Source organism: Podarcis erhardii (genome assembly GCF_964252035.2).
Source record: "Podarcis erhardii genome assembly, chromosome: 2".
Lineage (NCBI taxonomy): Eukaryota > Metazoa > Chordata > Lepidosauria > Squamata > Lacertidae > Podarcis > Podarcis erhardii.
This window is the reverse complement of record NC_138498.1, coordinates 77192612-77219164: the sequence shown is the minus strand read 5'-3', so window position 1 is coordinate 77219164 and position 26553 is coordinate 77192612. Positions and strand designations below refer to the sequence as shown.

Below are 26553 nucleotides of genomic sequence, written 5' to 3'. Positions count from 1 at the left end.
TCGCTTTACTGGCCGAGGTAGCCGGCGTACAGCTTCCGGGTCAGGTGGCCAGCATGACTGTGCCGCTTCTGGTGATCCAGAGCAGCGCACGGAAACGCCGTTTACCTTCCCGCCGGAGCGGTACCTATTTATCTACTTGCACTTTGACATGCTTCCGAACTGCTAGGTTAGCAGGAGCAGGGACCGAACAACAGGAGCTCACCCCGTCGCGGGGATTCGAACTGCCGACCTTCTGATTGGCAAGTCCTAGGCTCTGTGGTTTAACCCACAGCGCTACCCAGTCCCCAGAAAATGGAATACTTATCGGTAAATAACTCAGTACCTATCTAAACTGCAAATGAAATATTTGAGCTTATCTGCGGTGCTGCGTTTCTGGGGATCTAACTCTTGTTTCATGAGAATCTAATGCATATATTAACTACCATGTCTACATGAAACACAGCTGGGGATTGATGTAGCTTCTAAGTCGGTGTGCAGAAAGCTGCCCTAGATCGATGTAGTGGTTGGGGGTATATCAAATGGAAAAGTGTAGATTTCTTGAGGAATTGGGTATTTGTATCAGAAAGTTTTTTATGTTTTATGGTGTTTTTATGTTTGTTGGAAGCCGCCCAGAGTGGCTGGGGCAACCCAGCCAGATGGGCGGGGTATAAATAATAAGATGGCTGATGAATTTCCCATGCATTCTAAGGGGTAGTGTAAGTAACTTAGAAGTAGCCTATAAATACAGATGTATAGAAAACAGATGCACATATTTTTGATGTTGATTTTATTTGGCCTCCTGGCTTGCAAAACCAGCTCATTTATAAAAATTGCAGAGAAAAGGACAACATGTAATTCTGTCTAAAGGACTCATCTTTTCAACTTTCATAGAGTCCCCTTGGGCGTGTGTTGGTCTGTATTCCTGGGCTGGGTCTGGCTAGATATACTTGAAGTTCCTGATGAAAATGCTGTTCCTTACTACAACTTTGGAGTGGTTGCCTTTGGTCTTTCCGCTGTAATTGAACTTCTAGGTGAACCTTTTTGGGTTTTAGCCCAAGTACACTTATTTGTAAGGCTAAAGGTTAGTAAAATGTATGCAGCATTGTTCTTGTTTGGGTTTTTATTAATGTGACATATATATATATATTTATATGGACTGATGAATGAAGCAGTGAATCTTTTTTTTAAAAAAGCTGTTTAGTGTTTGTTTTTTAAAAAGAGCTAGTTTCACTCTAAATTTGGAGAGCGTGATGTACAACAACAAAACATTTTTTTCATTGTCTTGTATTAAGTATTGATTTAGGAGCTGATATAAATAATTTGTCTGACTTGCACACAATGCTAAACCATGGTTTATTTAACCATGGTTTAGTGTTGTATTCAAACCTTGCTCAGCAGCTTAAGTATGGCTTGTACATGCCATACTAAACTTTACCTCTTATGAAAATAGGCTTAATTGCAGAGACTATTTGTCACTATTACAATTAAACATTCTTAAAGATGTTTGAAATGCAAAATCTGATCACAGGATTTTTGAAGCCAACACATGTAAGAATTACCATTAGGAACATAGTGTCTATGTCTAACATGCTTTTTGTATATTCTTTGTAGGTAATTGCTGAAAGTCTCTCAATCATCTGCAAATGCTTTTTGACAGTTATTTTAGTAGTTACGTATCCTCACTGGGGGCTTTATATCTTTTCTTTGGCCCAGGTATGATTTCTGCAATTTTTACTATTGTCTCTTTGATCTGATATAATAATTTTAGTTGAAGAAATTATCATTATTTTTGCTATAGCTTCCATGCTTTGGTCCCTTCAGTTTTTCATGGATAAAAGCAATGTTGCAGTCCACACTATTAGTACCTGTATCCCAATATTAGGCTAGCTTAAGATAACGTCAGATTAGGGGCATAGTCATACACAAATGCACTTTTATTCAACAGATGTTTACTTAAAATCGACCCATTATACATGGTTCATAAGGCTGTTGGGTAGATCAGTTTAAAGTCAGTTGTATTTCAGTTAAGCATATAAAGAAAATATTATTTTGGACTGTTAGGCTTCAACGCTTTACTTGCATACTTTGGCGTAAGCCCCAGTGAACTGAGTAGACATATATAGAATTGTGTTGTTAATTTAGGAGGAAAAAACTATAAGCAATTGACCTTTTTCTGGTCCATTTAAGTCCCCCACAAAAACTGGTGTGGAAAGGATCAGGAATGAACTTGAAATAGAACTCATGAAAACCCTGGCTCTAATTTTTGAGAATTTTCTTAATTGTATTAATTTAGATTAATGGTAAGGATAAAAGTGCAAGAAGTAACTACAGAGCCTGGATAGCTCAGCTGGTTAGAGCATGGTGCTGATTATGCCAAGGTCGCAGGTTCGATCTCCGTATGGGACAGCTACATATTCTTGCAATGCAGGGATTTGGACTAGCTGATACTCAGGGTACAATTCTATGATTCTATGAATTGCAATACATAAACTGAGCATCATAATACCAGATTGTTCCTTGAGCATCTTTGTAATAACAGTCAACAGCATGTTAAGCTCCTCTACAACTGCTTGTATCTCAGTGCTTTGATTTAGGACTGCACGTCCTTAAAGGCCTTGAGAGAACTGCACAGTCACCTGTGTTCTGTTGATGAGGTTTCTGCAGTTCCAGCAGTCTGAAAAAGGCCCACTGCAATTGCAGTTTAGGCAATCCCCACATGGAGGCGCTGGTTCATGCAAACAGTGCCAGCGCTGTGAGGCCTTAAGCCTGGGAGCTGCCATCATGTCTGAACTGGAGCTGAGTACTTGGCAATTGAATTTTACTGGTATTTATTTTGTTGCTGAAGTGGAAATGCTGCAATAAATGGTATGCTGTGTAGCTAATGAGGTTTTGTTCTTGCAGCTTCTATATACCAGCGTTCTGGTTTTGTGCTATATAATGTATTTCATGATGTTTCTGGGTTCTCCTGAAGCAACCAAAAAATCATTTCCAGTTACTCGTATGATATCTGTTTTACCTAATTTTGGACAAGATGGGGTAAGTAAAACAGCTTTATGTTAAAAACCAACTATCCATAATTTTGACACAAGAAAATATGATGATCATGTACAGCCATTGTCCCAAGTTAATTCTTATAGTGAATCTCATTATAGGTGGCTTGCTTAGTGGCAATCAAATCAGGGGCATGCTGCCATTTTCAAAGTCTCTTTAATTGCATTTCCCCGGTTGTTGCTTTCATTCATACAACAAATCCATTTCTGAATGTAGCACCAGTTATAGAAAAGTGGAACCCCCCCCCTCAAATTATAGAAAAGTAGGAAACCCCCCCTCAAATAGTCTATAGACAGACTTTCTGACTTTCATTTAGAAGCTATTATTCCGGTATATTTCTATTTCCAATAGAGTAGCCTCTGTTCACCAGCTACTCACAATTTCATATATATAATTTAACAAAAATGTGTGGATTTTAACAAAATTTATAATTTAACAAAAACATGTGTGGATCCCAGTATTTCTTGCATTACATTTATAAGTCTCTACATAATTTATATTAGTGTGTATTTTCACTTTGTATGGTCTTCTTTTTAGCATAGCATAGCTTTTAAATATATGCATTTATATTTCCAAATTTCTCTAGATATTAAAGTTCCATGTAATTGTCGTTTTTAAAATGTTTTCTTAGAATGTTGGATATAGTGGCTATTTTGATTTCCCTACATCTTTTGCTATATCTTGCTGCCATTTTACCACAGGTAGTGTAATTTCTTCTGACAAATTCCATAATAATACATTATTTCTGTGAGTCAAAGCAAAAATGTTTAAAAGAAGCCAACACTCTGGATGAAATAAGGTTTTTCTATATACATGTTTTTACTCCATTACGTTAAGCCAAAATATTATCTCAAAAGGAGCTTTACAAACCTTTATGCTTAAATTAATATTTCAGCTATAGAAATACAGTATTATCCCCAGTATTTTGATTATATGTGCCAGATACATTTATAAAAGACGACTTGCATGAATTGAAGATGCTGACTCATCTGGTGCACAATACATTCAATAAATTGTGGAGCAGAGATTAAATTTAATATAGTTAAGAAATCCATGCATGAAAAGAAATAAAGGTCCCATTTTTCAGCCTCTGTATCATTGAATATATTAAGGTGAAAACAGACCTAACTTTAATGGAACTTGACATTGCTTGGTTTGCATAAAGTTTGTAAAACTACTCTGAAATATTTCAGAGAGGAAAGGGCTGAGGTGGAATGAACTACTGTAAACCAGCCTTATTAAGTAAGAATACAGTTTCAGCTACTCTAATATTAGATTTAAAATTTTTCTCCATAGAATTCCTATTTACATAACCAAAGTATTACATTTAAATCTCCAGAGACTATTCTTGTCTCATAGCACAGTAGATATAGCTGACCCGCTTTTGTCTATAGCTGATCCTAGCTAAATCTTCCTTAGTGGGGATGGTATTGCAGGGAAGTGAAAGAAAATATTAACACTGTATTGTGATAAAAAGCAGCACACTTGACTTTTATGCAAAAGCATAAATTAGCTTAAATGGCAGTGAAGTATAGCTGCTTTGGTTGTTCTGTTAGGAATTTTGAAAAACAGCTTACATACTTGTGAAGGAAACTAACAGTGCAGTCGCCATAACATAAGGAGGAATTTCCATATTCTGTACGGAAATATTTATGATGAGTATTTATAAGAATACATTTCTGAGACCAAGCTGCCTGGATTACTTTACTAGCAAAATATTAATTGCAGTTCAGAATAAGAGAATGAGAGTACAGGTTTACATAGCATATTAGATTGTATTCTTGAATTTAATATTTGATTAGTTATAAGATTAATTGTACCTAACCAGATCTATAATATAATGCAGCAGAAAGTTTATCAGTCAGAACTCTAAATAGCAACAATTTGCCTTTTTTCTTTCTGCAAATAATATTTCTAATAATTGCATGCTTCTCCCTTTCATGTACTTACTCAATTACAGTTGATATAAAATGCAAGCTTCATCGAAACTGTTTTTCAGAGTAAAGCTTAATGGTCACAAAAATATTGAGAGTGATCAAATACCAACAAGCAATTATCATTTCGAAAAGCATACTTGGCTAGAAACCACTTTGAGCAGACTTTAATATCAATAATTTTTTGCATCCTGCCATGGCATCAAGGTATAATTAGGCAACTGAAATAATTTAAATACCTTTCACTTCAAAAGGCCTTGTCTTACAAATGTCTGTCTGCTTTGCTTATCAGAAAGCTGAAGCTTGCTGTTCTGAGATATGTGCTTGAGGAGTATGTAACTGTTCCTATCTACAAAGTCAAGTGAATTTTTTGTTTGTATTCTTGGTGCAAAAATGTATGCTGTGTCTGATTTGGATGATGGAGCTCTGGTGTTGGAGCTGAACCAACCATGTCTTTGTGGCGGTTAGCTATCGCCTGCCCTAATTGTGCAGGGAATTTTGTGGCAGCCTGGAGGGCCACAGTGTAACAACCCGTGGGCTACATGAAACTTGTACAGCCCTGAGCAGAGTACCAAAAGGTTATTGGGTTTGTAATTCTGAGTAGCCAGTTACAGAGTTCTCACGGATGATAGTATTGTATGAACTGATGCTCCATGGATGCAGTTCTGCTGCAGTTGCCGTGATGTAGCATCTCCCAAAGTGCTGTGACTGTAGAAATCATGATAGGAATTTATATGTGAATCCATTTCAACATAATCCTTTCACCTAGAATACGTCTCAGGGTGCCATGTCAAGGTTGTTCACCTGTGTGAACCAGCAATAGATAGTATTACGTGCATGTTGTACACAGTTTACTAGTCATATTGATGTCTTAGGAGTATTAATTCCTTCAATACTTCACAGTAATTTTGTATCTATTTAACTTTCAGGAATTTGTTAACTGGGAAGAGGCTAAATTGACTTGGAGTTTCTTTAAGCAATCATTCTTGAAGCAAGTTTTAACAGAGGGTGAGTATGACAGCCTCTTCAACATCAATTTAGCCTCTCTCTGCAAACACCTACCCCCAATATTTTCCGGTTTCCAGAATTGTTTGTTTTTATAGCTTGGGCTTAGACAGCTAGGAGAAACGTGTTTGTTGTTGAAAGATACCAATTTGGTTTTGCATATTCATTGGAATGTGAAAGTTGTAGATAAAATATTTAGGGAGGCATATACTTACTTTGGGTTTTCTCCTTAGTCCTTCATGCTGTGGTTTCATTGTTAAATATTCCGATATGCACTGAATGCTTAGTGGAACTGTGTCACTATGGTGAAATGATGACATGGTATGTATATAATATCTCTTTATTCATATGGACCAAAAATTGTACAATTGGCACTTGTAACCTTCGGTAAAAATTTATTAGCAGCTCATAATCATTATTGGACTTGGCTCTGAGCTGATGTTGAAATAATAATTGATCAGATGTCTCTAACAAAAGCTGTCTCTCCCTCCCTTTCCCCTCTCAAGTATAATGATTGGCGATATGAATGGAGTTGTTTCCACAAACATGGACAAGGCCCAAAGACAAGTAATATCTAAGGATGGAAGACTACCAAAGACTTTCTTTGAACTGACTGACACTATGGACTTGATTGACATTTGGAGAACTAGGAACCCTCTGGAAAGGGAAGGGACTTTTTTCTCTGAAGCAAAAATGACATGGACTAGAATCGACCAAATATGGATTTCTAGTAATCTGGCATCAAGGGTTAAAAAAACAGAAATTTGCCCAAAAACCTGTTCCGACCATAATGCTGTGAAGATGGAAATGAGACTGACAACAGCTGGAACCTTTAGATGGAGAATGAATGACACCCTTTTTGGAGATGAAGCAATTTGTAAAAAGGCCCAAAAGACACTTAAAGATTACTTCGAGATAAATTTGAGATCAGATGTCGAAAAAAGAGTAATTTGGGACGCAAGCAAAGCCGTGATGCGTGGCTTCCTAATACAACAGAATTCAATAAAGAGGAAAAAACAGAATGAGAGGAAAGAGAAAATTTGGAACCTAATAAAAGAAGGGGAGAAGAAACTTAGATCTAAACCTAAGTCTCATGAGATTTTAAGAGAAATAAAGTTTCATCAAACACAATATATGGAACTGATGAATCAGGAAATAGAATGGAAAATAAAACAAATGAGGCAAAAGACCTTCGAGTCAGCAGATAAATGTGGGAAGCTACTGTCATGGCAATTGAAAAAGAGACAAAAGCTGAATACGGTGACATCACTCGAAGTAGATGGGAAGTTTATTAATAAACCAAATGAGATAAGTAATTGTTTTCAAAGTTTTTTCAAGAAACTGTATAAACAAGGGCCAAAGAATGAACAAGAGATAGAAGAATTTATTGAAAAACACGGCCTGCCAAAAATTTCGGAAAAAAACAGAAGGAGTTTGAATGAGAAAATTACAGATCAAGAAATAGAGGGTGCCATTCAGGATATGCAACTAGGGAAATCACCAGGACCAGATGGGCTAACCGCGAGATACTACAAAGCATTGAAGGAATGGTTAGTACAACCATTGAAAGAAGTTTGTAACCAAATCTTGGAGGGGAAAAAGGCTCCCGAATCGTGGAAGGAAGCATTCATCTCACTTATACCGAAGACAGAAACTGAGAAACATCAAGTTAAGAACTACCGCCCTATATCACTTTTGAATGTGGATTACAAAATTTTTGCAGACATTTTAGCAAAAAGATTTAAAAAAGTTTTGTTAGAGGAGATTCACAGGGACCAAACAGGCTTTCTACCAGGCAGACAAATGTCAGATAATGTGAGGAACATTATAGACATTTTGGAACTTTTGGAAACTGACATAAATAGAAAAGCTGTGTTGATTTTTGTGGATGCAGAGAAAGCCTTTGACAATATTTGCTGGAGCTTTATGAAGAGGAATCTTCAAGGGATGGGGGTAGGCCAAAATTTTGAAAACGGTATAGGTGCAATATATTCTGAGCAAAAGGCTAAACTAATTGTAAATGGTATGGTCATGGACGAGATCCCAATTGAGAAAGGGACACGACAGGGATGCCCAATATCCCCCCTATTGTTTATATCGGTACTGGAGGTTTTCCTGAATATGATTAGAAGGGACCAGCTGGTTAAAGGAATACAGGTCGGAACTAAACATTATAAGTTAAGAGCATTTGCAGATGACCTAGTTTTGACATTGCAACAGCCAGAAGCCAGTACAAAAAGAGTTCTGGAATTAATTGAAATATTTGGTCAAGTAGCAGGTTTTAAATTAAATAAACATAAGACAAAGGTGCTGGAAAAAAAATCTAACGATGGGGGAAAAAGATAGTTTCCAAAGAGAAACCGGTTTGGAAATTGCAAAAAGAGTGAAATATCTGGGGGTGAATTTAACATCTAAGAACGTGAACCTATTCAAAGATAATTATGAGAAATGTTGGTTGGAAGTGAAGAAAGATTTTGATATATGGTCTAGGCTGAGACTTTCCTTGTTAGGCCGAATTGCTGCTATCAAGATGAATGTATTGCCGAGATTGTTATTTTTGTTCCAGACACTGCAAATTTTAGACAAGATGGACTGTTTCAAGAAGTGGCAGAAAGATATATCTAAATTTGTCTGGCAGGGCAAAAAGCCCAGAATAAAATTTAAGATTTTGACTGATGCAAAGGATAGAGGGGGCTTCGCCCTGCCGGACTTAAGACTTTATTATGAAGCAGCAGCTTTTTGCTGGCTGAAACAATGGCTACTTCTTGAGAATACAGATATCTTGGATCTGGAAGGCTACGATAACAACTTTGGTTGGCATGCATACTTATGGTATGACAAGGTAAAGGTTCATAGAAACTTTAAAAACCATATTGTCAGGAAAGCACTGTATAATGTATGGAATCGATATAAAGATTTGTTGGAGAGTAAAACCCCCAGGTGGTTGTCACCAATGGAAGCTAAGGCGGTAAAAAGACTGAACATGGATTCAGACTGGCCAAAATATTGTGAAATTATAGAATATGATGGTGAAAAGTTGAAACTACAGAGTTTTGAGAAATTAAAACCTAAAGTCCGAGACTGGTTACATTATTACCAGATTAATGAGACATTTAAGCAGGACAGGAAACTAGGATTCCAGAAGGAGAGGTCAAAGCTAGAAACAGAATTGTTAGAACCCAATACTAAGAATCTGTCTAGAATGTATAATCTGCTGCTAAAATGGAACACACAGGATGAAACGGTCAAATCAGCTATGATTAAGTGGGCACAAGACATTGGTCATGATATTATGTTTGCTGACTGGGAGCAGTTATGGACCACAGGTATTAAATTCACGGCATGTAGTGCCTTAAAAGAGAATATAATGAAAATGATCTATAGATGGTACATGACCCCAGTCAAGCTTGCAAAGATATATCATTTGCCCAATAACAACTGTTGGAAGTGTAATGAATGCGAAGGAACTTTTTATCATCTTTGGTGGACCTGCCCGAAGATTAAGGCCTACTGGGAAATGATCTATAATGAAATTAAGAAAATCCTTAAGTGGACATTTGTAAAGAAACCGGAGGCTTTTCTCTTGGGCATGGTAGGCCAAATGATTCCAAAGAAAGATAGAACATTTTTTATGTATGCAACAACAGCAGCAAGAATTCTCTTGGCAAAGTATTGGAAGACTAAAGAACTACCTACTCTGGAAGAATGGCAGACCAAGGTGACTGAATTTATGGGACTGGCAGAGATGACCGGCAGAATTCGTGACCAGAGGAGAGAGACAGTGGAAGAGGACTGGGAAAAATTTAAAATTTATCTTAAAAACTGTTGTAAAATTTCGGAATGTTAAGATGTCAAGGGATTTGATATAAAGAATTACAGCTGTAAAAATTTAAGATTAAGAAAATTTTTAAAGAGAATTAAATATAAAAATGGATGAAGGATTGCTAAAAAATTTTAAAACAAGGATGCAGTGAAGGGGAGGTATGGGGAAGTCGTGTTATGTTTGTTTGTTTTTTGTTTGTGTTGTAAAATTAATAAAAATTATTTAAAAAAAAAATATTCTGATATGCACTGAATGCTTAGTGGAATTGTGTCACTATGGTGAAATGATGACATGGTATGTATATAATATCTCTTTATTCATATGGACCAAAAATTGTACAATTGGCACTTGTAACCTTCGGTAAAAATTTATTAGCAGCTCATAATCATTATTGGACTTGGCTCTGAGCTGATGTTGAAATAATAATTGATCAGATGTCTCTAACAAAAGCTGTCTCTCCCTCCCTTTCCCCTCTCAAGTATCTATCACCTGAGATACCTCTCAGATCATTCCTAGGGTTCTAGTTCCACAGCTTCAGAAGTTTTGTCATAGTAAAGTCGTTACATTATTCACTTTGCTTAGATCTTATTTTTCAACTTCTTTTATTTCCTTACGCGGTTAGCAATACGTTTACAAATATCTATTGCTCCAAAATGCAGGGCTGTAACAAATGCAGGGATGGAACTGCTGAGAAGCAGATTTTGGCAAAGCATTAGAAAAAGTCTTCTAATGGTAAGAGCTCTTTGACAGGGGAACCCACTGCCTTAGGAGGTGGTGAACTCTCCTATACTGGAGATAATTATGCAGAAACTAGATAGTTATCTTTCAAGGATGCTGCAGTTGCATCCTACTGAAAAATCCTCCTTTTAAAAACAATTCTCCACCAATTAATAAGAGAAGGAACTGCATTTGAAAATTATATTAAGAAGGTTTAGTAAAGTAGATTTGAAAAAAATAAACAAAAGAAAAGAAAAGAAAAGAAAAGAAAAGAAAAGAAAAGAAAAGAAAAGAAAAGAAAAGAAAAGGGAGATAAATCCTTACGGGTAGAACACAGGTTTTTTGTTGCAGGTATCTATCTTCTGAGATGGTCAAGGTGTGTTTTATTAGCATCCGTCCTTTCATTCTATATTTTTTTTATAAATATTTATTAAGATTTTAAAATATAAATGCACACATAATAAACAATCTTATTTCTGTCATAACAATTTCATCACTTCTTTGGACTCCCTCACGTCTCCCGCTCCCATTTGCATTGTTAAAATTTTTTCCACACAAATTATCAACTTGTTTTCAATCTCATGTCCATTCATTCAAATATAATCTAGCACTTCTTCCCAAAAAATTTTATATTTTCTTTAGTCTCACTTATCATCAAATTTAGATCTAATTTAGTGGTGAGCAGTTTTTTATAATCCAGCATCCTTCTTAAGATTCAACCAAATTACAATGTTTTTGTAAATACATTTTGAATTTCTCCCAGTCTTCCTCCATCTTCTCTTCTCCCAGATCACGGATTCTGCCGGTCATCTCGGCCAGTTGCATATAGTCCATCAGCTGCATCTGCCACTCTTCCAGTGTGGGTAGATCTTGAGTTTTCCAGTTTTTTGCGATAAGAATCCTTGCTGCCGTTGTTGCATACATGAAAAATGTTCGATCCTTCTTTAACACCTTCTGGCCGACAATACCCAGGAGGAAGGCCTCTGGTTTCTTTGTGAAGGTATACTTAAATACCTTTTTCAGTTCATTATATATCATTTCCCAGAAGACCTTCACCTTAGGGCATGTCCACCAGAGGTGAAAGAATGTTCCTTCATTTTCTTTACATTTCCAACATTTATTATCAGACGAATGGTATATTTTAGCAAGTTTAACTGGGGTCATGTACCATCTATATATCATTTTCATAACATTTTCCTTCAGAGCATTACATGCGGTGAAGTTCAGCCCAGTGGTCCACAACCTTTCCCAGTCCTCAAACATAATGTTATGCCCAATGTCCTGTGCCCATTTTATCATAGCCGATTTAACCATTTCGTCTTGTGTATTCCATTTTAACAGCAAGTTATACATTCTAGATAGAACCTTAGTCTTTGGTTCTAACAATTCAGTTTCTAACTTCGATTTCTCCACCTGGAACCCTAACTTTTTATCATTTTTAAAAACTTCTTTAATCTGAGCATAATGTAACCATTCTATATTTTGCAGCCTTCTCAAGTGCCTGTACTTCCTAAAAGTTCATTTGATTTCCACAGCTGGGCTTCCTTCTAAGAGCAAGCGGGTGGGGAGACTGCCTACTGTGTGCCTGAAAACTGTTTGTTTGTTTTTAAAGTGATGCCTTTTTTACTTCTAAAGAAATAATCAGTACAGAGAGATTTTTTTTTTTTAAGATTAGAGGAAGCTCTTCCATTAAAGACAAAATCAGGAAGTGTACTGATCTCTGCAGCTAACCTCCCCAGCTTCACAAGTGTCAGTTAAAAGCTATGGGGAAGATATCATGTGGTAACGTCTCCTATGAGATATTTTGGGGTCAGGAAATGGAGGCTTCAGAATCCTGGAGAAATCTACAAAAATCCTAAAAAAATTCTGAAGTACCTTGAGAACGATGCAGAAAAAAAATGGAAGCCTCTTTCGCAGGAGAAAGGAAATTTTCGAGAAATTGGAATACAAGATTCAGCATAGTGCTATCCTGCGCTGCAGATTCTGCATTGAGCAAGCTGGGAGTAAATGACCTCCAAGATGGCTACCAGCTCTTTGATTTTGTGATACTGAATAGCAGTCACTGGGTCCGACATCTCTTGTGCTCAGGATAAGTTTGAAGTTTCTTGTTGTGCAGCCGCTTGTAAGTATAATGGAAAGATAAATAAATACTAATATTAAGTATTACTTTTGTAGGTGAACGGTATGTCATGACGTTCCTGAACGTGTTAAATTTCGGAGACCAGGGTAAGCAAGACATTTTTTTATATTACCTTGGTTCTTGAAATTGGAAGAAGCGTTCTTGGCTTACTTACTGTGGTTTAAACAAAATAAAAAAATTCCTTCCAGTAGCACCTTAAAGACCAACTGAGTTAGTTCTAGGTATGAGCTTTCGTGTGCATGCACACTTCTTCAGATACCTGAAGAAGTACAGCTTTCTTTTTAATTTGAATATGGAAATGCATTTAATTATGTTTGGAACTTTAAAAGTGATTTACCTCTTCTGCTAGTGCAGGGCTGTCCAACTTCCAAGAAACTGGCAGTGATCTATCCATTGTTGAGCTTTTTTTCTTCAGATACCTGAAGAAGGTATCTGAAGAAGTGTGCATGCACACGAAAGCTCATACCTAGAACTAACTCAGTTGGTCTTTAAGGTGCTACTGGAAGGAATTTTTTTATTTTGTTTTGACCATGGCAGACCAACACGGCTACCTATCTGTAACTGTTACTGTGGTTTGTTTGCACCAACCAGCATGCTTTCATGCTCTCCTTTAAACCACAGTTTATTCATGTGAATAAGGCCAGTAAATGGTAATCTGATTCCACATTCATTTAGAAATGTGGTAAGTCTGCAGATGAATGGCTATAAAATAAGTGCAAAGGCGGCAGCTTTCTTTTTAATTTGAATATGGAAATGCATTTAATTATGTTTGGAACTTTAAAAGTGATTTACCTCTTCTGCTAGTGCAGGGCTGTCCAACTTCCAAGAAACTGGCAGTGATCTATCCATTGTTGAGCTTTTTTTGGAAAAGCTTCATCAAAGTTGTTGAGCTATTTGGGGGGAGGATGAGCCAAAGTTGTTGGATCGACCAAGGGCACCCCGCGATTGACCGGTAGATTGACCTCTTGGACACCCCTGTGCTAGTGGAAGCCAGCACAAGGACTCTTGCTAGTGCAATAGGACTTTCCACCATTCTACCCCCATGCACCCTTCACACCACCCTCAACTCCACTCTGGAGGGCCAGGAGAACCCTCAAAACAATGCATGGGGGAGGGGAAGAGTGGGGAAATTGTTCCGTTGAGCAAGCAGAAATGTTTGTACTGGAACGGTTGCCTTAAGTTCTGCATCCATTTAATTTTTTCCCCTCCTTCTTTTAAACCAAGCAATAATTTTACTATTAAACACTTAATTAGATGTTTCTGTTTATTTATAAAGGAGTGTATGACATAGTGAACAACCTTGGTTCTCTGACGGCTCGATTTATATTTTTGCCAATAGAGGAGAGTTTTTATGTTTACTTTGCTAAGGTTCTGGAACGTGGAAAAGATACCAGGTTTCAAAAACAGGTAAATTAGTCTTATTGTTCAGTAGTCTGAAAATGTACATTTAAAGCGAAGGATAAATATCGTTTACTGATTTAAAATAAGTATATGCCAACTTTCACTGGGCATTTTACACAAATAGAATAATTCCTGGGGTTAGAGCCAATGTTGTTGATGGGGAGAATGCTATTTTCACCTGCTTGCCCCTTTTCTTCACTTCCAAAACATCCCACACTGTCCCGATGGGTCCTCTCTACCAGATTTGGGGAAGTGATGGGGGCTGCAGAGGGGAGGGTGAATATATGGGGGGGAAACCTTTTGTTTTCTGCTGACAGAAGCCTCCTCTAAACCAATAAGTTTTCTGTTATCAGGGTACCATTGGATAAAATCCTTTCAAAATACTAGGCTTCACAGATAATTATGGGGGATGAAGTGAGAATAAAAGTTAATTGTGCAGGCATTATCAGAGATAAATAGATGATAAGATTATAGCTGTTGTCTTATTTGTTTCATTTTTTAAGAATGGTCTTTAATACTTTTTTTCTTCATAAGTAGCCTTGAGTAAGATTTATCATAGAACGAGTATGCATGTTGAAATAAATAAATAAAAATAATGGGTTGTATTCAGCGAATATCTACTCACAGTAGAACTGTTGAAATTAAATGTTGGTTGAGTACAAACCAGTAAATTTAAATAATTCTGTGGTCCTGGTGTGTATATTTGTTAATCTACTGAAATTATATGGTTGGGGGGGGTCTGTGGTTTAAAAGAAGGACTTGGGGCAACTGAAGAATGTGTATTTGTGTTAAAAGAAGGATTTGGGGCAACTGAAGAATGTGTATTTGTGTAATCTGGCATATGTTGTTTTGTTTTGCCTATTAAATAAATGCAATTCTTTTTTAGGATGATATCTCCATGGCAGCAGCTGTATTAGAATCACTGTTGAAACTTGTGCTTCTGATTGGCCTGACTATTACAGTTTTTGGTTATGCATATTCCCAGTTGGCACTGGATCTTTATGGAGGTTCAATGCTCAGTTTGGGATCAGGTAATGTCACATTGCAGCTGTCTTTCTGAAAAGTAGCTTCATTTTGTGAAAGCTTCCTCAGTTTGCTTTTCATATATGAAAGTACTATATTCACATGGAAGAACTAACGCAGAGTATCCAATCCATTTGCATTGCATGCCCTACGATGTCTGTTTCAGAAATGGTGCTTTTCCTTGTGTTTGGAAATTTCATTATGTACCGTATTTTTCGCTCTATAAGACGCACCAGACCACAAGACGCACCTAGTTTTTGGAGGAGGAAAACAAGAAAAAAAATATTCTGAATCTCAGAAGCCAGAACAGCAAGAGGGATCGCTGCGCAGTGAAAGCTGCAATCCCTCTTGCTGTTCTGGCTTCTGGGATAGCAGCGCAGCCTGCATTCGCTCCATAAGATGCACACACATTTCCCCTTACCTTTTAGGAGGGAAAAAGTGAGTCTTATAGAGCAAAAAATACGGTATACCTTATGGAAGAGCAATCTAGGATGGTTGCAGTATAACATTTTGCATGTCGCTTTTAGTGCTGAGAGAAACAGGACATCTCTTTTCAGCAGTGTTAATCATTGTATTCTTGAGTACTTAGACCTCTTGAAGATAGTAATCACTACAATATTGGGATATAAATGTTTAAAAGCTATAAAAAGAAGATAAGATGGATTCCTCAAAAAATTGATCCAATACTGATTAATAGAGGAACGTTCATTTTCTATATTATATGCTGCTTCTCAGCAGAACCGGACTTAGATCAGGCTTCCTGGCATGCAGTTTGATCTTTGTGGTTTTAAAAATTATCAGTTAGAACAGTTAACTGGAAATAATCAGCAGCTACATTCATTTATTTATCTAGATAAACATGAATAAGATCAATCTGTATTAGCAAAGCTGCTATACTGTCTTCAAAAAGGCCTTTGAAACTGTGTGGCAGGGTTCCTAGTAAGAATTGTTGTCCTGTTCCAGTTAGGGGCGTGAACTCACTTCAGAGAAATTGTGAACCCAGACTGAATCAGGCTGCTTTGGAGAGATTTGGTAGCTGTTTGAAGCAAAGCAGAAGCCCTTCAGATTGGTTTTAAGCTAATCAGACTGTTCCTGAACATCCAGGCCTAATTCAGAGGCACATAGACACTGGGTCTTTTAAAATTCATACTTTCCCCCCAGCTCTCCATATAAGCAAAATGCCAGGGAGGGAAGGAGGAGGAGCTTTGTGATTGATAGCACTATCAAAAAACAGAGAAGTAAATAAAATTTCTATTTCACCCTTGTTCCCAATGGAGCAGATCCCATCTTCACTCTTCCAATATCAAATTTAAATGTGACTGCTCATCCCCTGTGCATTTCACCAATTTCCCCATGACATATCTCTCTCCTCTCTCTCTCTCTCTCTCTCTCTCTCTCTCTCTCTCTCTCTCACACACACACACACACGCGTGCGCGCGCGCGCGCACACACACACACACACTCTTAAGTAAACTCAAAACTTAAAGTCTACATGCACAAACATCCCTGCACCTATTTTTTTCTGATATTTTGTAGGCTTCATCCACTCACAAACTGCTACTGTTTCTGTCAAGTTCATCCAATTCTGTAAAAAAGCAAATAAGCTGTCACTGCTTATTGATTCTCCCGTTATAGTCAATGGGGTGGCATGAAGCTTCACATTTTCTAAAGTGAAGTTCTGATTCAGTCACAAAGTGAAAAGTGTCCTCCAAAGCAGTCTGAACTGAACTGACTCACTTCTTGAAGTGGCATTGAAATTGAATTTTGTATTTGGTGCATGCCCCTAGTTTCAGTCAGAATTGGGTACAGTGGTATCAGGTGGAATATACTTTTTGTGCTTCTGTTATTTATTTCAATAAATTCCCCAACTAGAAGTGATAATTCATCATGGTTGAAGTGAAAAGGGAGGAGGCCATGTGTCCATTTGAATTGTGAGACCAGGTGACTGAGTGGAAGGTAACAAAGCAGAAGAAAGGAAGGTCTTCTTCCTCTCTTGAACATATATTGAATTTTGCAGATGCCAAGAGTGATATGGGGGTGGGGAAAGAAATCAAGGAGCTCTCCAAAGTATTGTGGTAATAAATTACTCCAGTCTCCCTCATATTGGCTGGATCAATGCAACAAAAAAGGGCAACATTTTCTAGACTGGGTCTTATAACTGCTTGTCAAAGACCCACCAGAAGAGTGGCAACAACCCTGGACTAAATTCTAAATGTTGTCTGTGACTTAGTACAAAATGTTTTACTGTAGGTGATTTCCAACTAAGTCATGCTCAGAGTATGAAAACAAATGGACCTTCTCAGAGTATTACTAACATTGGATATTGGCCATTGTGTCTTGCTGCTCAAGTAACAGTAGAGATATATTTTGTTCTGAACATGATTTTTTTTTATTGCAAGTTGACAGTCTGATGCTGTTATAATTCATTAATGACATGTTAAATTGCGTTAATGCACAGATCTCAGCAATGAGGGGTTTCATTTTACTAATCTTCTTGTCATAATATTTTCACAGGGCCAAGTCTCCTGCGTTGCTATAGTTTATATGTCTTGCTGCTTGCTGTTAATGGGGTAACAGAATGTTTTACATTTGCTTCAATGTGTAAAGAAGAAGTGGACAGGTGAGTTTAAAAAGGGCATAGTTCCATACTATTATTTAGCTTTTCTTTGATTGCATGTAACTTTGTTTGAGGATATTTTATACAATACACACCTCAGAATAATGTGCCTGATAACTGCTTGATGTGTCCCATTGCTAGAAAATGTAATGATATGAGGAATAAGCGCTTACATTTGAATATCTTATGTTGTTGGGAATCCTGCGAACCTTCTGAAGGGTGTGGGTTATAATGATTCTTGAATAGGTATTTCTCTGAAATCGAATGCATATATTCTGTTCTTTCTGTTTCAGAGCTATTTATCTTTCTTCTGACTAGACTCTCCCATTCCTGCTTAGCTGATAGTTTAGACTTGTTCACTGTCATAGGAAATGGGATTTAAAGTGGTGCATTCTATAAAAAGCATTGAAAGAATTCAGTAGGTACTAAAAAAAAATTGCTATGTTCAAATAATAATATACTTTTAAGTATATGTACTTACGGATCTAGATGTGTGCTTATTATTACAAGAGAGAATGCTGTTGCACTCAGGTCCTGTTTGTAGGTTTGCCATAGTTGGCCACTGTGAGAACAGAGTGTTGGATTAAATGGGTCTCCGCACTGATCCAGCGGATTCTCCTTACGTACTTAGATTATTATTATTATTTATTGAATTTGTATACTGCCCTGTACCCGGAGGTCTCAGTGCGGTTCACAAAATAAAATCAAAATATAAAACCACAAAACACATAATCAAAATAAAAATAAAAACAACCAACCCAATTGTAATGAACTCTGGCAGGCAAGCAAGCCCGATAAGTAATGACTCTCTGGCAGTTTTATGTACGTTTATTAACAAAAAGACACATCCAGAACATGGTTTCTTGCCTGCTCGCACTGATGATAGTTGGTCAGTCTGAATCATTGCCCCTCCCACAGCAGGAAGGACGCCAAACTCCCACCTTTCCCCTCTTCCCCTTCCGTTGCCCTCTTATCCAGTCTCCTAGAAAAGGGACTGAGAGGCTGCCCTCTGCACTTTCACTCGACACAGTCTCAGACCTCTGCTTATCTGCTGATTGCCTAGCAATTCTCTGGCTGCCTTCCAACGCTTCCTCTTCTTGAGAGCTAACACTGTCTTCCTCTGGAAGGGGAGTCGAACTACTCTTTCTCAACTGTCAGCCAGTTCTCATCTGCAGTCTGTCCCTCTTCCACTTAGCTCAAGTTCTGAGTCTGACTCTTCTTCTGTGCACTGGTGAGCCACGTTCCTGACACCAATAAAGCCTCCCCCACCCACCACATTTTAAAAGGGCATAGGATGTCAATCAAATCAACCAAAGGCCTGGTTAAAAAGGAACATTTTCGCCAGGCGCTTAAAGGTGTATAATGAAGGCACCAGGCGAACTTCTCTGGGGAGAGCATTCCACAGATGGAGCCACTGCAGAGTAGGCCCATTCTTCTGTTGCCACCTTCTGAACCTCTCGAGGAGGAGGCACGCAAATAAGAGCTTCAGAAGATGATCTCAGGGTCTGGGTAGGTTCATATGGAAAGAGGTGGTCCTTGAGTTAGCTTCTATCTGACACAGCTGCATATTACTGGAGGGCACAGGTAGATAAGAGCACCTATAAAGCTTGTGACAGAGTTTCCTGGAGAGCCAGTGTAGGGTAGTGGTTAAGAGTGGTGGACTCGTAATCTGTGTTGGGATTCTCAGGATACTGAATAAGTCTGCAGGCTTCAACAGGATGATGCAATACTCTGTGAAGTGCTGGGTCAGAGTGACTCAGCAGGAGTGTGTGATTAATGTGATTGGCTATCACCTGTTTTAAAAAGGAAAGCCTGTTTAACAGTGGGTGTGGTTGCTGTGGTGGTTGTGCTGTGGTGTGGTGAGGCTGTGTGGAGAGTATTCGTTTGCCTTAAGGAGCAGGTACTCTGTATGGACTGTTTTTGTAAATACCTGTATATAGCTCACATTAAAAAGACTGCACTGGGAAAAACCTGGGACTCTGAGCGTTTCTGTTGAAAGCGCCGCAAGGAATTTCGCGACAATCTGGTGAACCGGGTTCGCGTCTCCGCTCCTCCACATGCAGCTGCTGGGTGACCTTGGGCTAGTCACACTTCTCTGAAGTCTCTCAGCCTCACTCACCTCACAGAGTGTTTGTTGTGGGGGAGGAAGGGAAAGGAGAATGTTGGCCACTTTGAGACTCCTTAGGGTAGTGATAAAGCGGGATCTCAAATCCAAACTCTTCTTCTTCTTGTGGTTGGCCTCATGGTGAGACATCTCTTCAGTGCAGCTCTTCAGTGTGTAGATTCTAATGCCATGTGCTCTACAGACGTCTGTGCTTGCTTGGGGTACCTTCTGTGCTGCAGTAGCTGAAGGATCTTTTAAGTCCCATCTATCTTTATAGAAATGTCACATTGCTGAAAACAAATGTTGAGCTCCATGCTGTTTTGAGATTTTGAGTTACATATTTAGGGTAATGCAATTGCTGGCTACTGTCACTGCGACTGAGAGAGTGAGAGAGATTTTTTTTGTTATTTCATTTTAAATTTGCTTTTTTCCAAGTACAATGCACTTTTAAGGCTGTGGATTTGTAAGATGTGATTAATTGGAAACTACAGCACCAGCAAATGTATCCTCTAGTGAAAGAGAGCATCCTTGAAGATGCTCATTACAGCATTCTAGACGAAGATCAGTACAATGTTGACTTATCCTCATTTATCATTTTCATGAATTACTTATTAGCTCACATTTCCTTTACATGTGTGTCTTTGTGAACTAATGAAGCCGTCTGACATAGTACAACTGTGTGTCAAGTAGAGATATGAACTCATTTGGAATAAAGTTTGGGATAATATGCAGGGATCTTGTCTTGGGAAAATATTTCTGCAAGTTAAATGTAAATGGAGAGGGGGAAGACGATGTTCTGAACTATCATAGAATTGTAGAGTTGGCAGGGACCCTGAGGGACATCTAGTTCCATCCCCTTGCAATGCAGGAATCTGAACTAAAGCATTCCTGACAGATGGTCATCCAACCTCTGCTTACTTTCGTTTTGGGACATCCCAAAATACCATTATAAGCCTGCAACCACAGAGCAGAAAAATAAATATTGAGAGACAATAATTTTAAGACCCTTGTCCTTCTCTTCAGCATAATCAATGTTATTTTGATACTAGCTGTTCTAGTTATCACATGTGTAATCTCACCAATAAACAATGTTCTCAAGAATTTATGAGCACTTCCTTTTAGAAATAAAACTTTGTAGCTATTTAACTGAAGAAACCTTTAATGCTGAGATGAGAAGAGATACCAAATAACCATTTAAATATACACTTGAGGTGTACATTTTTAGGCTCCAGCATATGTATTTATGTGATTAGGAGTTGTTTTAAACTGTTTTTCATATTGGGTTTTTAATGTTGTTCGTGGTGAGTGCTGTGGCCTGGACAGATTCCCAGGAACCTGACAGAGTTCCCTGAAGGGCCACAGTCAGACTCCAGGCCTAGGGTTCCACAACCTTGGTTTAGAGTTACAAACCCCAGGTTTATGTGCCTACCCCCCTTTCTTTCAGGTAGGCAGGAGGAGATCAGAACTTAGTGCTTTCTTTTTCAGTTAAAAGTAGTTTGTTTTCTCTAAACTCAAAATCATGTTTAATCTTAACAATGGTATGTTTACCTGTCATTCACCTGATGTCACATAACGTCAAGTGATTCAGCTTGAAAGGAGTGCACAAGCATGTATTCCCAGTTCTTCCTTTCGAGCTATAATGCAGCACTTTTAAAGTTGGCAAGTCTTTCTGTGGCAGCAGGTGCCCAAATTTACCTTTGCTCTGAAAGAACAACTACCAAGTTGGGGAGTGCAGTGTTAGAAATATCTATCTATCTATCTATCTATCTATCTATCTATCTATCTATCTATCTATCTATCTCAGTGTACTCATGTTTATAAAGCACATTTTGTAACAACATAATTATATTTAAAAACAGCTTATTGTGTCACTAAAATAAACAAACATGAAGTCCTTTGTAACAATATTAGATGTGTTTTGACCATTACTTTTTAATCTACATCTCCAGTGTCACAATAATCACAATTTCATATATAAAAATATTGAAAGTAATATCCTGCCTCTTTGCCCAATATAGTATAATAACATCAATGGTATAATAGTGGTTATATTTGTAAAGTAGACAGAAACGGAATGTTCAAGGTATTATGATTATGAAGCGCAGGCGGAAGAGATTGAATCTCTTTCTCTCTTACTATGTCTGGAGCACTCCTGCTTTTGCTCAGATGGATAAGTTGTCTGGTTAAAGAGGCTAGGGGAGAAAGTGGACAACTTTTGAATGTCATATTAGTTCAGAAAATAAGCCAATCTATTTCTAATTTGGGGGTGGGGGTGGGTGGGGGTGGGTGGGAGGTAGCTCGGCTTACTTTCTGAGCCAATGGTTGGGAGTTGATCCATCTCTATTGCTATTCTCATATTACAGATAGGAAGCTGGTATATAGTAGCTCATCTGTGGCTATCTATTGAGTTAATAGATACGGGAAGATTTTTATTGTTGACTTGCTGATGAGTCATAAACAAATCTCTTAACTACTAACAATTGAGACTTAACATATATGCTACCAGATATGGGTCTGCTGCACTTTACCATTGATAATGAATTTTCCTCCTCCATCCCATTCATCTTAGAAAGCAACTTGTCAAGCTCGTAAAAGACAAATACTGAAACCATACGAACTGTTCCTTTTTTGTTTTGTTTTTAGGTACAATTTTGTCATGTTCGCTTTGTCCTTGGTTTTTCTGTGCATGTCCTATTTCTTGACCTATTGGCAAGGCAGCATAGGATTCATCTTTGCAAACTGCTTCAACATGGGGATCCGAATCGCACACAGCATCCGCTACATCCACAACTATTTTGCACAGAGCCCTTACAAGCCTTTAAAGGGCCTCCTTATATCACCGTTGCTGTTGGTTGTTTATGTCATCTGTGGAGTGGCCACGGGCTTTTCAGAGGTGGGTAGTGCTTTTTCTTTGTGCTTTTGTTCTGCCAGAACAAGTTAATAGTCCTTTTTTTTGCTAGTAAGTAACCCGCAAGTTAGTTCCGGTTTATGATGTACACAGAGCATATCTACAGATATGCATAAGATATTGAAACATACCCACATGTAGAGAATTAATTTTTTAACGCTTTGAAATGTTATTTCTTTCTTTGTGTTATTTATTTATTTAAAAAGTTTCTCCAGCGCTTCTCACTCAGTTTATCATAGCAGTGCACAACTTATTTTTATGCACACACAAAAATATAAAACTCATAAAGGTGCAGCAATCAGTAGACATGAATGAGTGAGCTGATGATTCAAATGCTTGGGTGAATAAAATTGCTGGTGGAAACACGAATGAAGGTGCTAATGAACAGTCTCTGAGGGAACACCATTCCGTAAAACAGAGTGACAGAAGTTTGCAGAACCTAAACTAGCTTTTATGTGATTGTTTGGCCTACCTAAACTATCTTATAAACACAGGGAGGCTTTACTGGGTTTTAGTTTTCACATTACTGTGAAGAGAATTACCGGGTCTGTCTTATCTCTGAATCGGAGCATGAACCGTAACTTAAAATAATATATTTCTTAAAACAGTAAGTTAACATTCTGACTTTCTTTCTTCGTAGGTGTTCCTGTGCTGTGATAAAGGGTGGCTGGCCAGGTTAATTCACGTTGCTGTGGGAGCACTGTGTTTTACAGCAACTCTTGCCACTATATTCTTCACAGAGACCAAGCTGATCCATTTTGTTAGGAAACACATTTTGTCAAGATATACCAAAGAAGTGCTAAAATAATCGTGTACAAGCTAATTTCTGTACAGTGGTACCTCTAGATGTGAATGGGATCCGTTCCGGAGCCCCGTTCGCATCTAGAAGCAAACGTAACCCGTGTCCGCGGGTCATGTTTCGGCGCTTCTGTGCATGTGCGTGACATCATTTTGAGCATCTGCGCATGCGCAAGTGGCGAAACCCGGAAGTAACGCGCTCCATTACATCCGGGTTGCCGCGGAGCCCAACTTGAACGCGCTCATCCTGAAGCACATTCAAGCCGAGGTATGACTGTATATGAAATGTATATATTTGCTATGGAGGAGATATACGGAGAATTAAATACGTAACTACTATAATATACAGGTGATACTGTCCGTGAAATGTACACAACTGGTAACAGGGTAATTCACAGCAATTTAAGCTGATACATTTGTTCAAAACACCAAAATTACACCCGTGGCAAGCAACTTGGTAAGTTTACAGCGGAAGGTTACTGCTGCCCGGTATATGAATGGAAATATTACGCTTAATCCTCACTTGCGGAAGCTAGTAGCTGGAAAGCACTGGGCATTGCTCTTGTGATGCTACACTAATGTCACATTGAACTGTAATATATACTTTAGAGCAGTGTTTCCCAACCTTGTGCCTCCAGCTGTTTTTGGACTACAATTCCCATCATCCCTTGCCACTGGTCTTGCTAGTCAGGGATGATGGGAGTTGTAGTTCAAAAACAGCTGGCGGCACAAGGTGGGAAACACTGCTTTAGAGACTGGAGGTGCACATCACCTGACTGCTTCTTAACTCTTGACAGTTAGTTTACTCCCAAATTTTATTCTAATCCCAAGACAAAAAAATAGTTAAGTACACTGGAGTCCAGCTATTTGCACTGGCCAGGGCGGAAGGTTTTTTTTTGGGGGGGGGGAGGTGGATTTTGCTGTGGCAGCATGAGGCTGGTGCAGCAGAGAGATTGGATTAGGCCTATTTCTGGTAACAAACCAGAATGCCCCATTTGAGAGGTATATGCTACTGGTATCTTTTGCTTACCTGCAGTTTAGGTGGGCCCAGCCAGGAGAGAGGTGGCGGCCCCCATGCCAGGACAACCATACAGAACGTGGTGAATGGGACAGCTCTGCCTCATCAAAACACCCTTCAGTTTGCTGGATTGCTGTGTTTAATAGGTAGTTTGTCTGAAATGTCATGTAGCCATGCAAACTTGTTGTTGGACTATGGCGCATTTTAGGATTGAATTACTTTACTTTATTGTGCCTGAGCCTGGAAGGCACTATAAAAGAATTTAAATTAATTTTTTTGCTGCCCTTATAAGATTATTGTAATCTAGACAAGCATCTCTGGCCCCTGTAAAAAGTGCTATTTGTAGCACATCGCAGCAAACCCCTTAACTACATTGGGACCTCTGAAGAAAATGAGATATTTTTTTCCATGTATTCTATATATCATGATTTACCAGTAATTCTTAAAACAGTTGTTAGTAAAAATGGATAGAAGAGGCATAAAATAAGCATAGGAGAGTTTTCCTCGTTTAAATTCAGGATTTTCATATATTGATGCCTTAACTATTTTAAAAATAGTTTTGAGGACTGCTGTAAGCTAATGTTTTGAAAGCCTTATAGGGGAACAGGAAGATTATCTGGAGAATTGGTAAAAACAAAAGCCAGGATACAGTATTACAAGAATATATATGGACAAATAAGGTTTGTTGTCAGTAAAACTGAAACTTGAAAAGTATTAAGAACATAACTGTTTACTATAAACATCTCTTATTTTGTTTAACGCAAACAAATCAAGCCTAAAAGCGACTGTTCCTATTTCCTTCAGCTTGAGGTATTGCAATGTATAGGATTGCACTATAAAGGCCTCATCACACCTAAATTTTGAACAAGACTATAACAAGTGTGTGTGTGTGATATGGTAAGAGTCTCAGCTGAATCATATTCTGAAGTATAATGAGACTATGGTTGAGGAAGTATGTTCTATGATTTACAATTAGAAAATGGTTCAGCTGTTTGTTTTGAAAACTGGACATGTAGGAGACATAATTTGAGGGTGGTCCATACAAAATTTGGGGAAAATTATTATTATTATGAATGAGTTAAACATTTGCTAAGAGAGTAGCATGTTGACAGATGCTGTGCATTTTTCTTTTATGGACTATGCTAGGGTATTTTTTTAAAATAGCCATTTTTACTGCATCTTGTACTGGGGAAATGGTTTGTTGTGTTAGTTTAATGGGCACATCTAGTATGTGCTGTTTTGACAAATAGTACTTTTGGTATGTAGTTTTTTTTCTTATTGAAGAGACATTTTTCTGGCCAATATTAGTCAATAGACTTGATTATTCTGCTGTTGCCAGGTAACAGTTTTTGGCCAATCTTAGCCTCAGGAAGTACAGAAGCTTGCTGTTGCTAGGCGAGATTCACACAGACCAGGCCTCAGCCTTGAAGAGTTGTCCAAAATGTTAACAGTTAAACCAAAAGGTTGTTTAATTGAATGTATTTTTTATAATATACGTTTTCTAGCATGTTCATGAAATGTTCCGTGGAATCAGGATTGACTTCTGTTCTCTGCTCATAAGTATGCATACATTGCCAATTCACTGTTTCAAAAAATGTCAGAAACAAATTAAAAGGTTTCTATAGAGGCAACGCCTTTTTTTTAGTTAAATGTATAATTTGTCTCCAGAGTTTGCAACTGCTTGTTATCTTGTATGGCAGGGATATACATTTAAGAATGCAGTAAAGTTGTAGGGGGCCAAAACATACCTGCAATTGTAAGCTATGATTAATGAAAGCGAATGGGCCTGTTCTTCTTTGTTGTTGGTTAAAATTGTCTGTCTTTTGGGTTGCTGGATTTTAGACATTCTGCATTCCTTTCACTGTAATTCTAAAACACTAATGAGCAGGCTTTGTTGAATGCCACGGGATATACCTCTTGAGAAACGTGCTTAAGATTGTAAAGCAGGACCCAAAATGAGTAAAAAAAATTTTTTAAAAAAATAATAATGTTAAAATTGAATAAGTCCTTAAATTTGTACTTCTGAAAGAAAAGC

General features: G+C 38.0%; 1 protein-coding gene and 1 long non-coding RNA gene across 5 annotated transcripts in view; both read left to right on the top strand.

Annotated features, from left to right (window-relative positions):
• RFT1 (RFT1 glycolipid translocator homolog) overlaps positions 1-23842 on the top strand; it is a 28674-nt gene extending 4832 nt beyond the window's left edge. For all 4 annotated transcript variants that reach the window (XM_081848238.1, XM_081848237.1, XM_081848236.1 and 1 more), the window contains 10 exons: positions 871-1060; positions 1591-1692; positions 2881-3015; positions 5894-5972; positions 12685-12735; positions 13926-14056; positions 14937-15081; positions 17588-17693; positions 22438-22687; positions 23343-23842. In XM_081848238.1, coding sequence (XP_081704364.1) covers positions 871-1060; positions 1591-1692; positions 2881-3015; positions 5894-5972; positions 12685-12735; positions 13926-14056; positions 14937-15081; positions 17588-17693; positions 22438-22687; positions 23343-23510 — 1357 coding nt within the window. In that variant the 3' untranslated portion in view covers positions 23511-23842. The remainder of the gene's footprint in view (positions 1-870; positions 1061-1590; positions 1693-2880; positions 3016-5893; positions 5973-12684; positions 12736-13925; positions 14057-14936; positions 15082-17587; positions 17694-22437; positions 22688-23342) is intronic.
• Positions 23843-24252: 410 nt separating this feature from the next.
• On the top strand, positions 24253-26309 carry LOC309334388. Its single transcript, XR_014153068.1, has 2 exons — positions 24253-25202; positions 25238-26309. It is a non-coding gene; the product is annotated as an uncharacterized lncRNA (long non-coding RNA).
• The last annotated feature ends 244 nt before the right edge of the window (positions 26310-26553 follow it).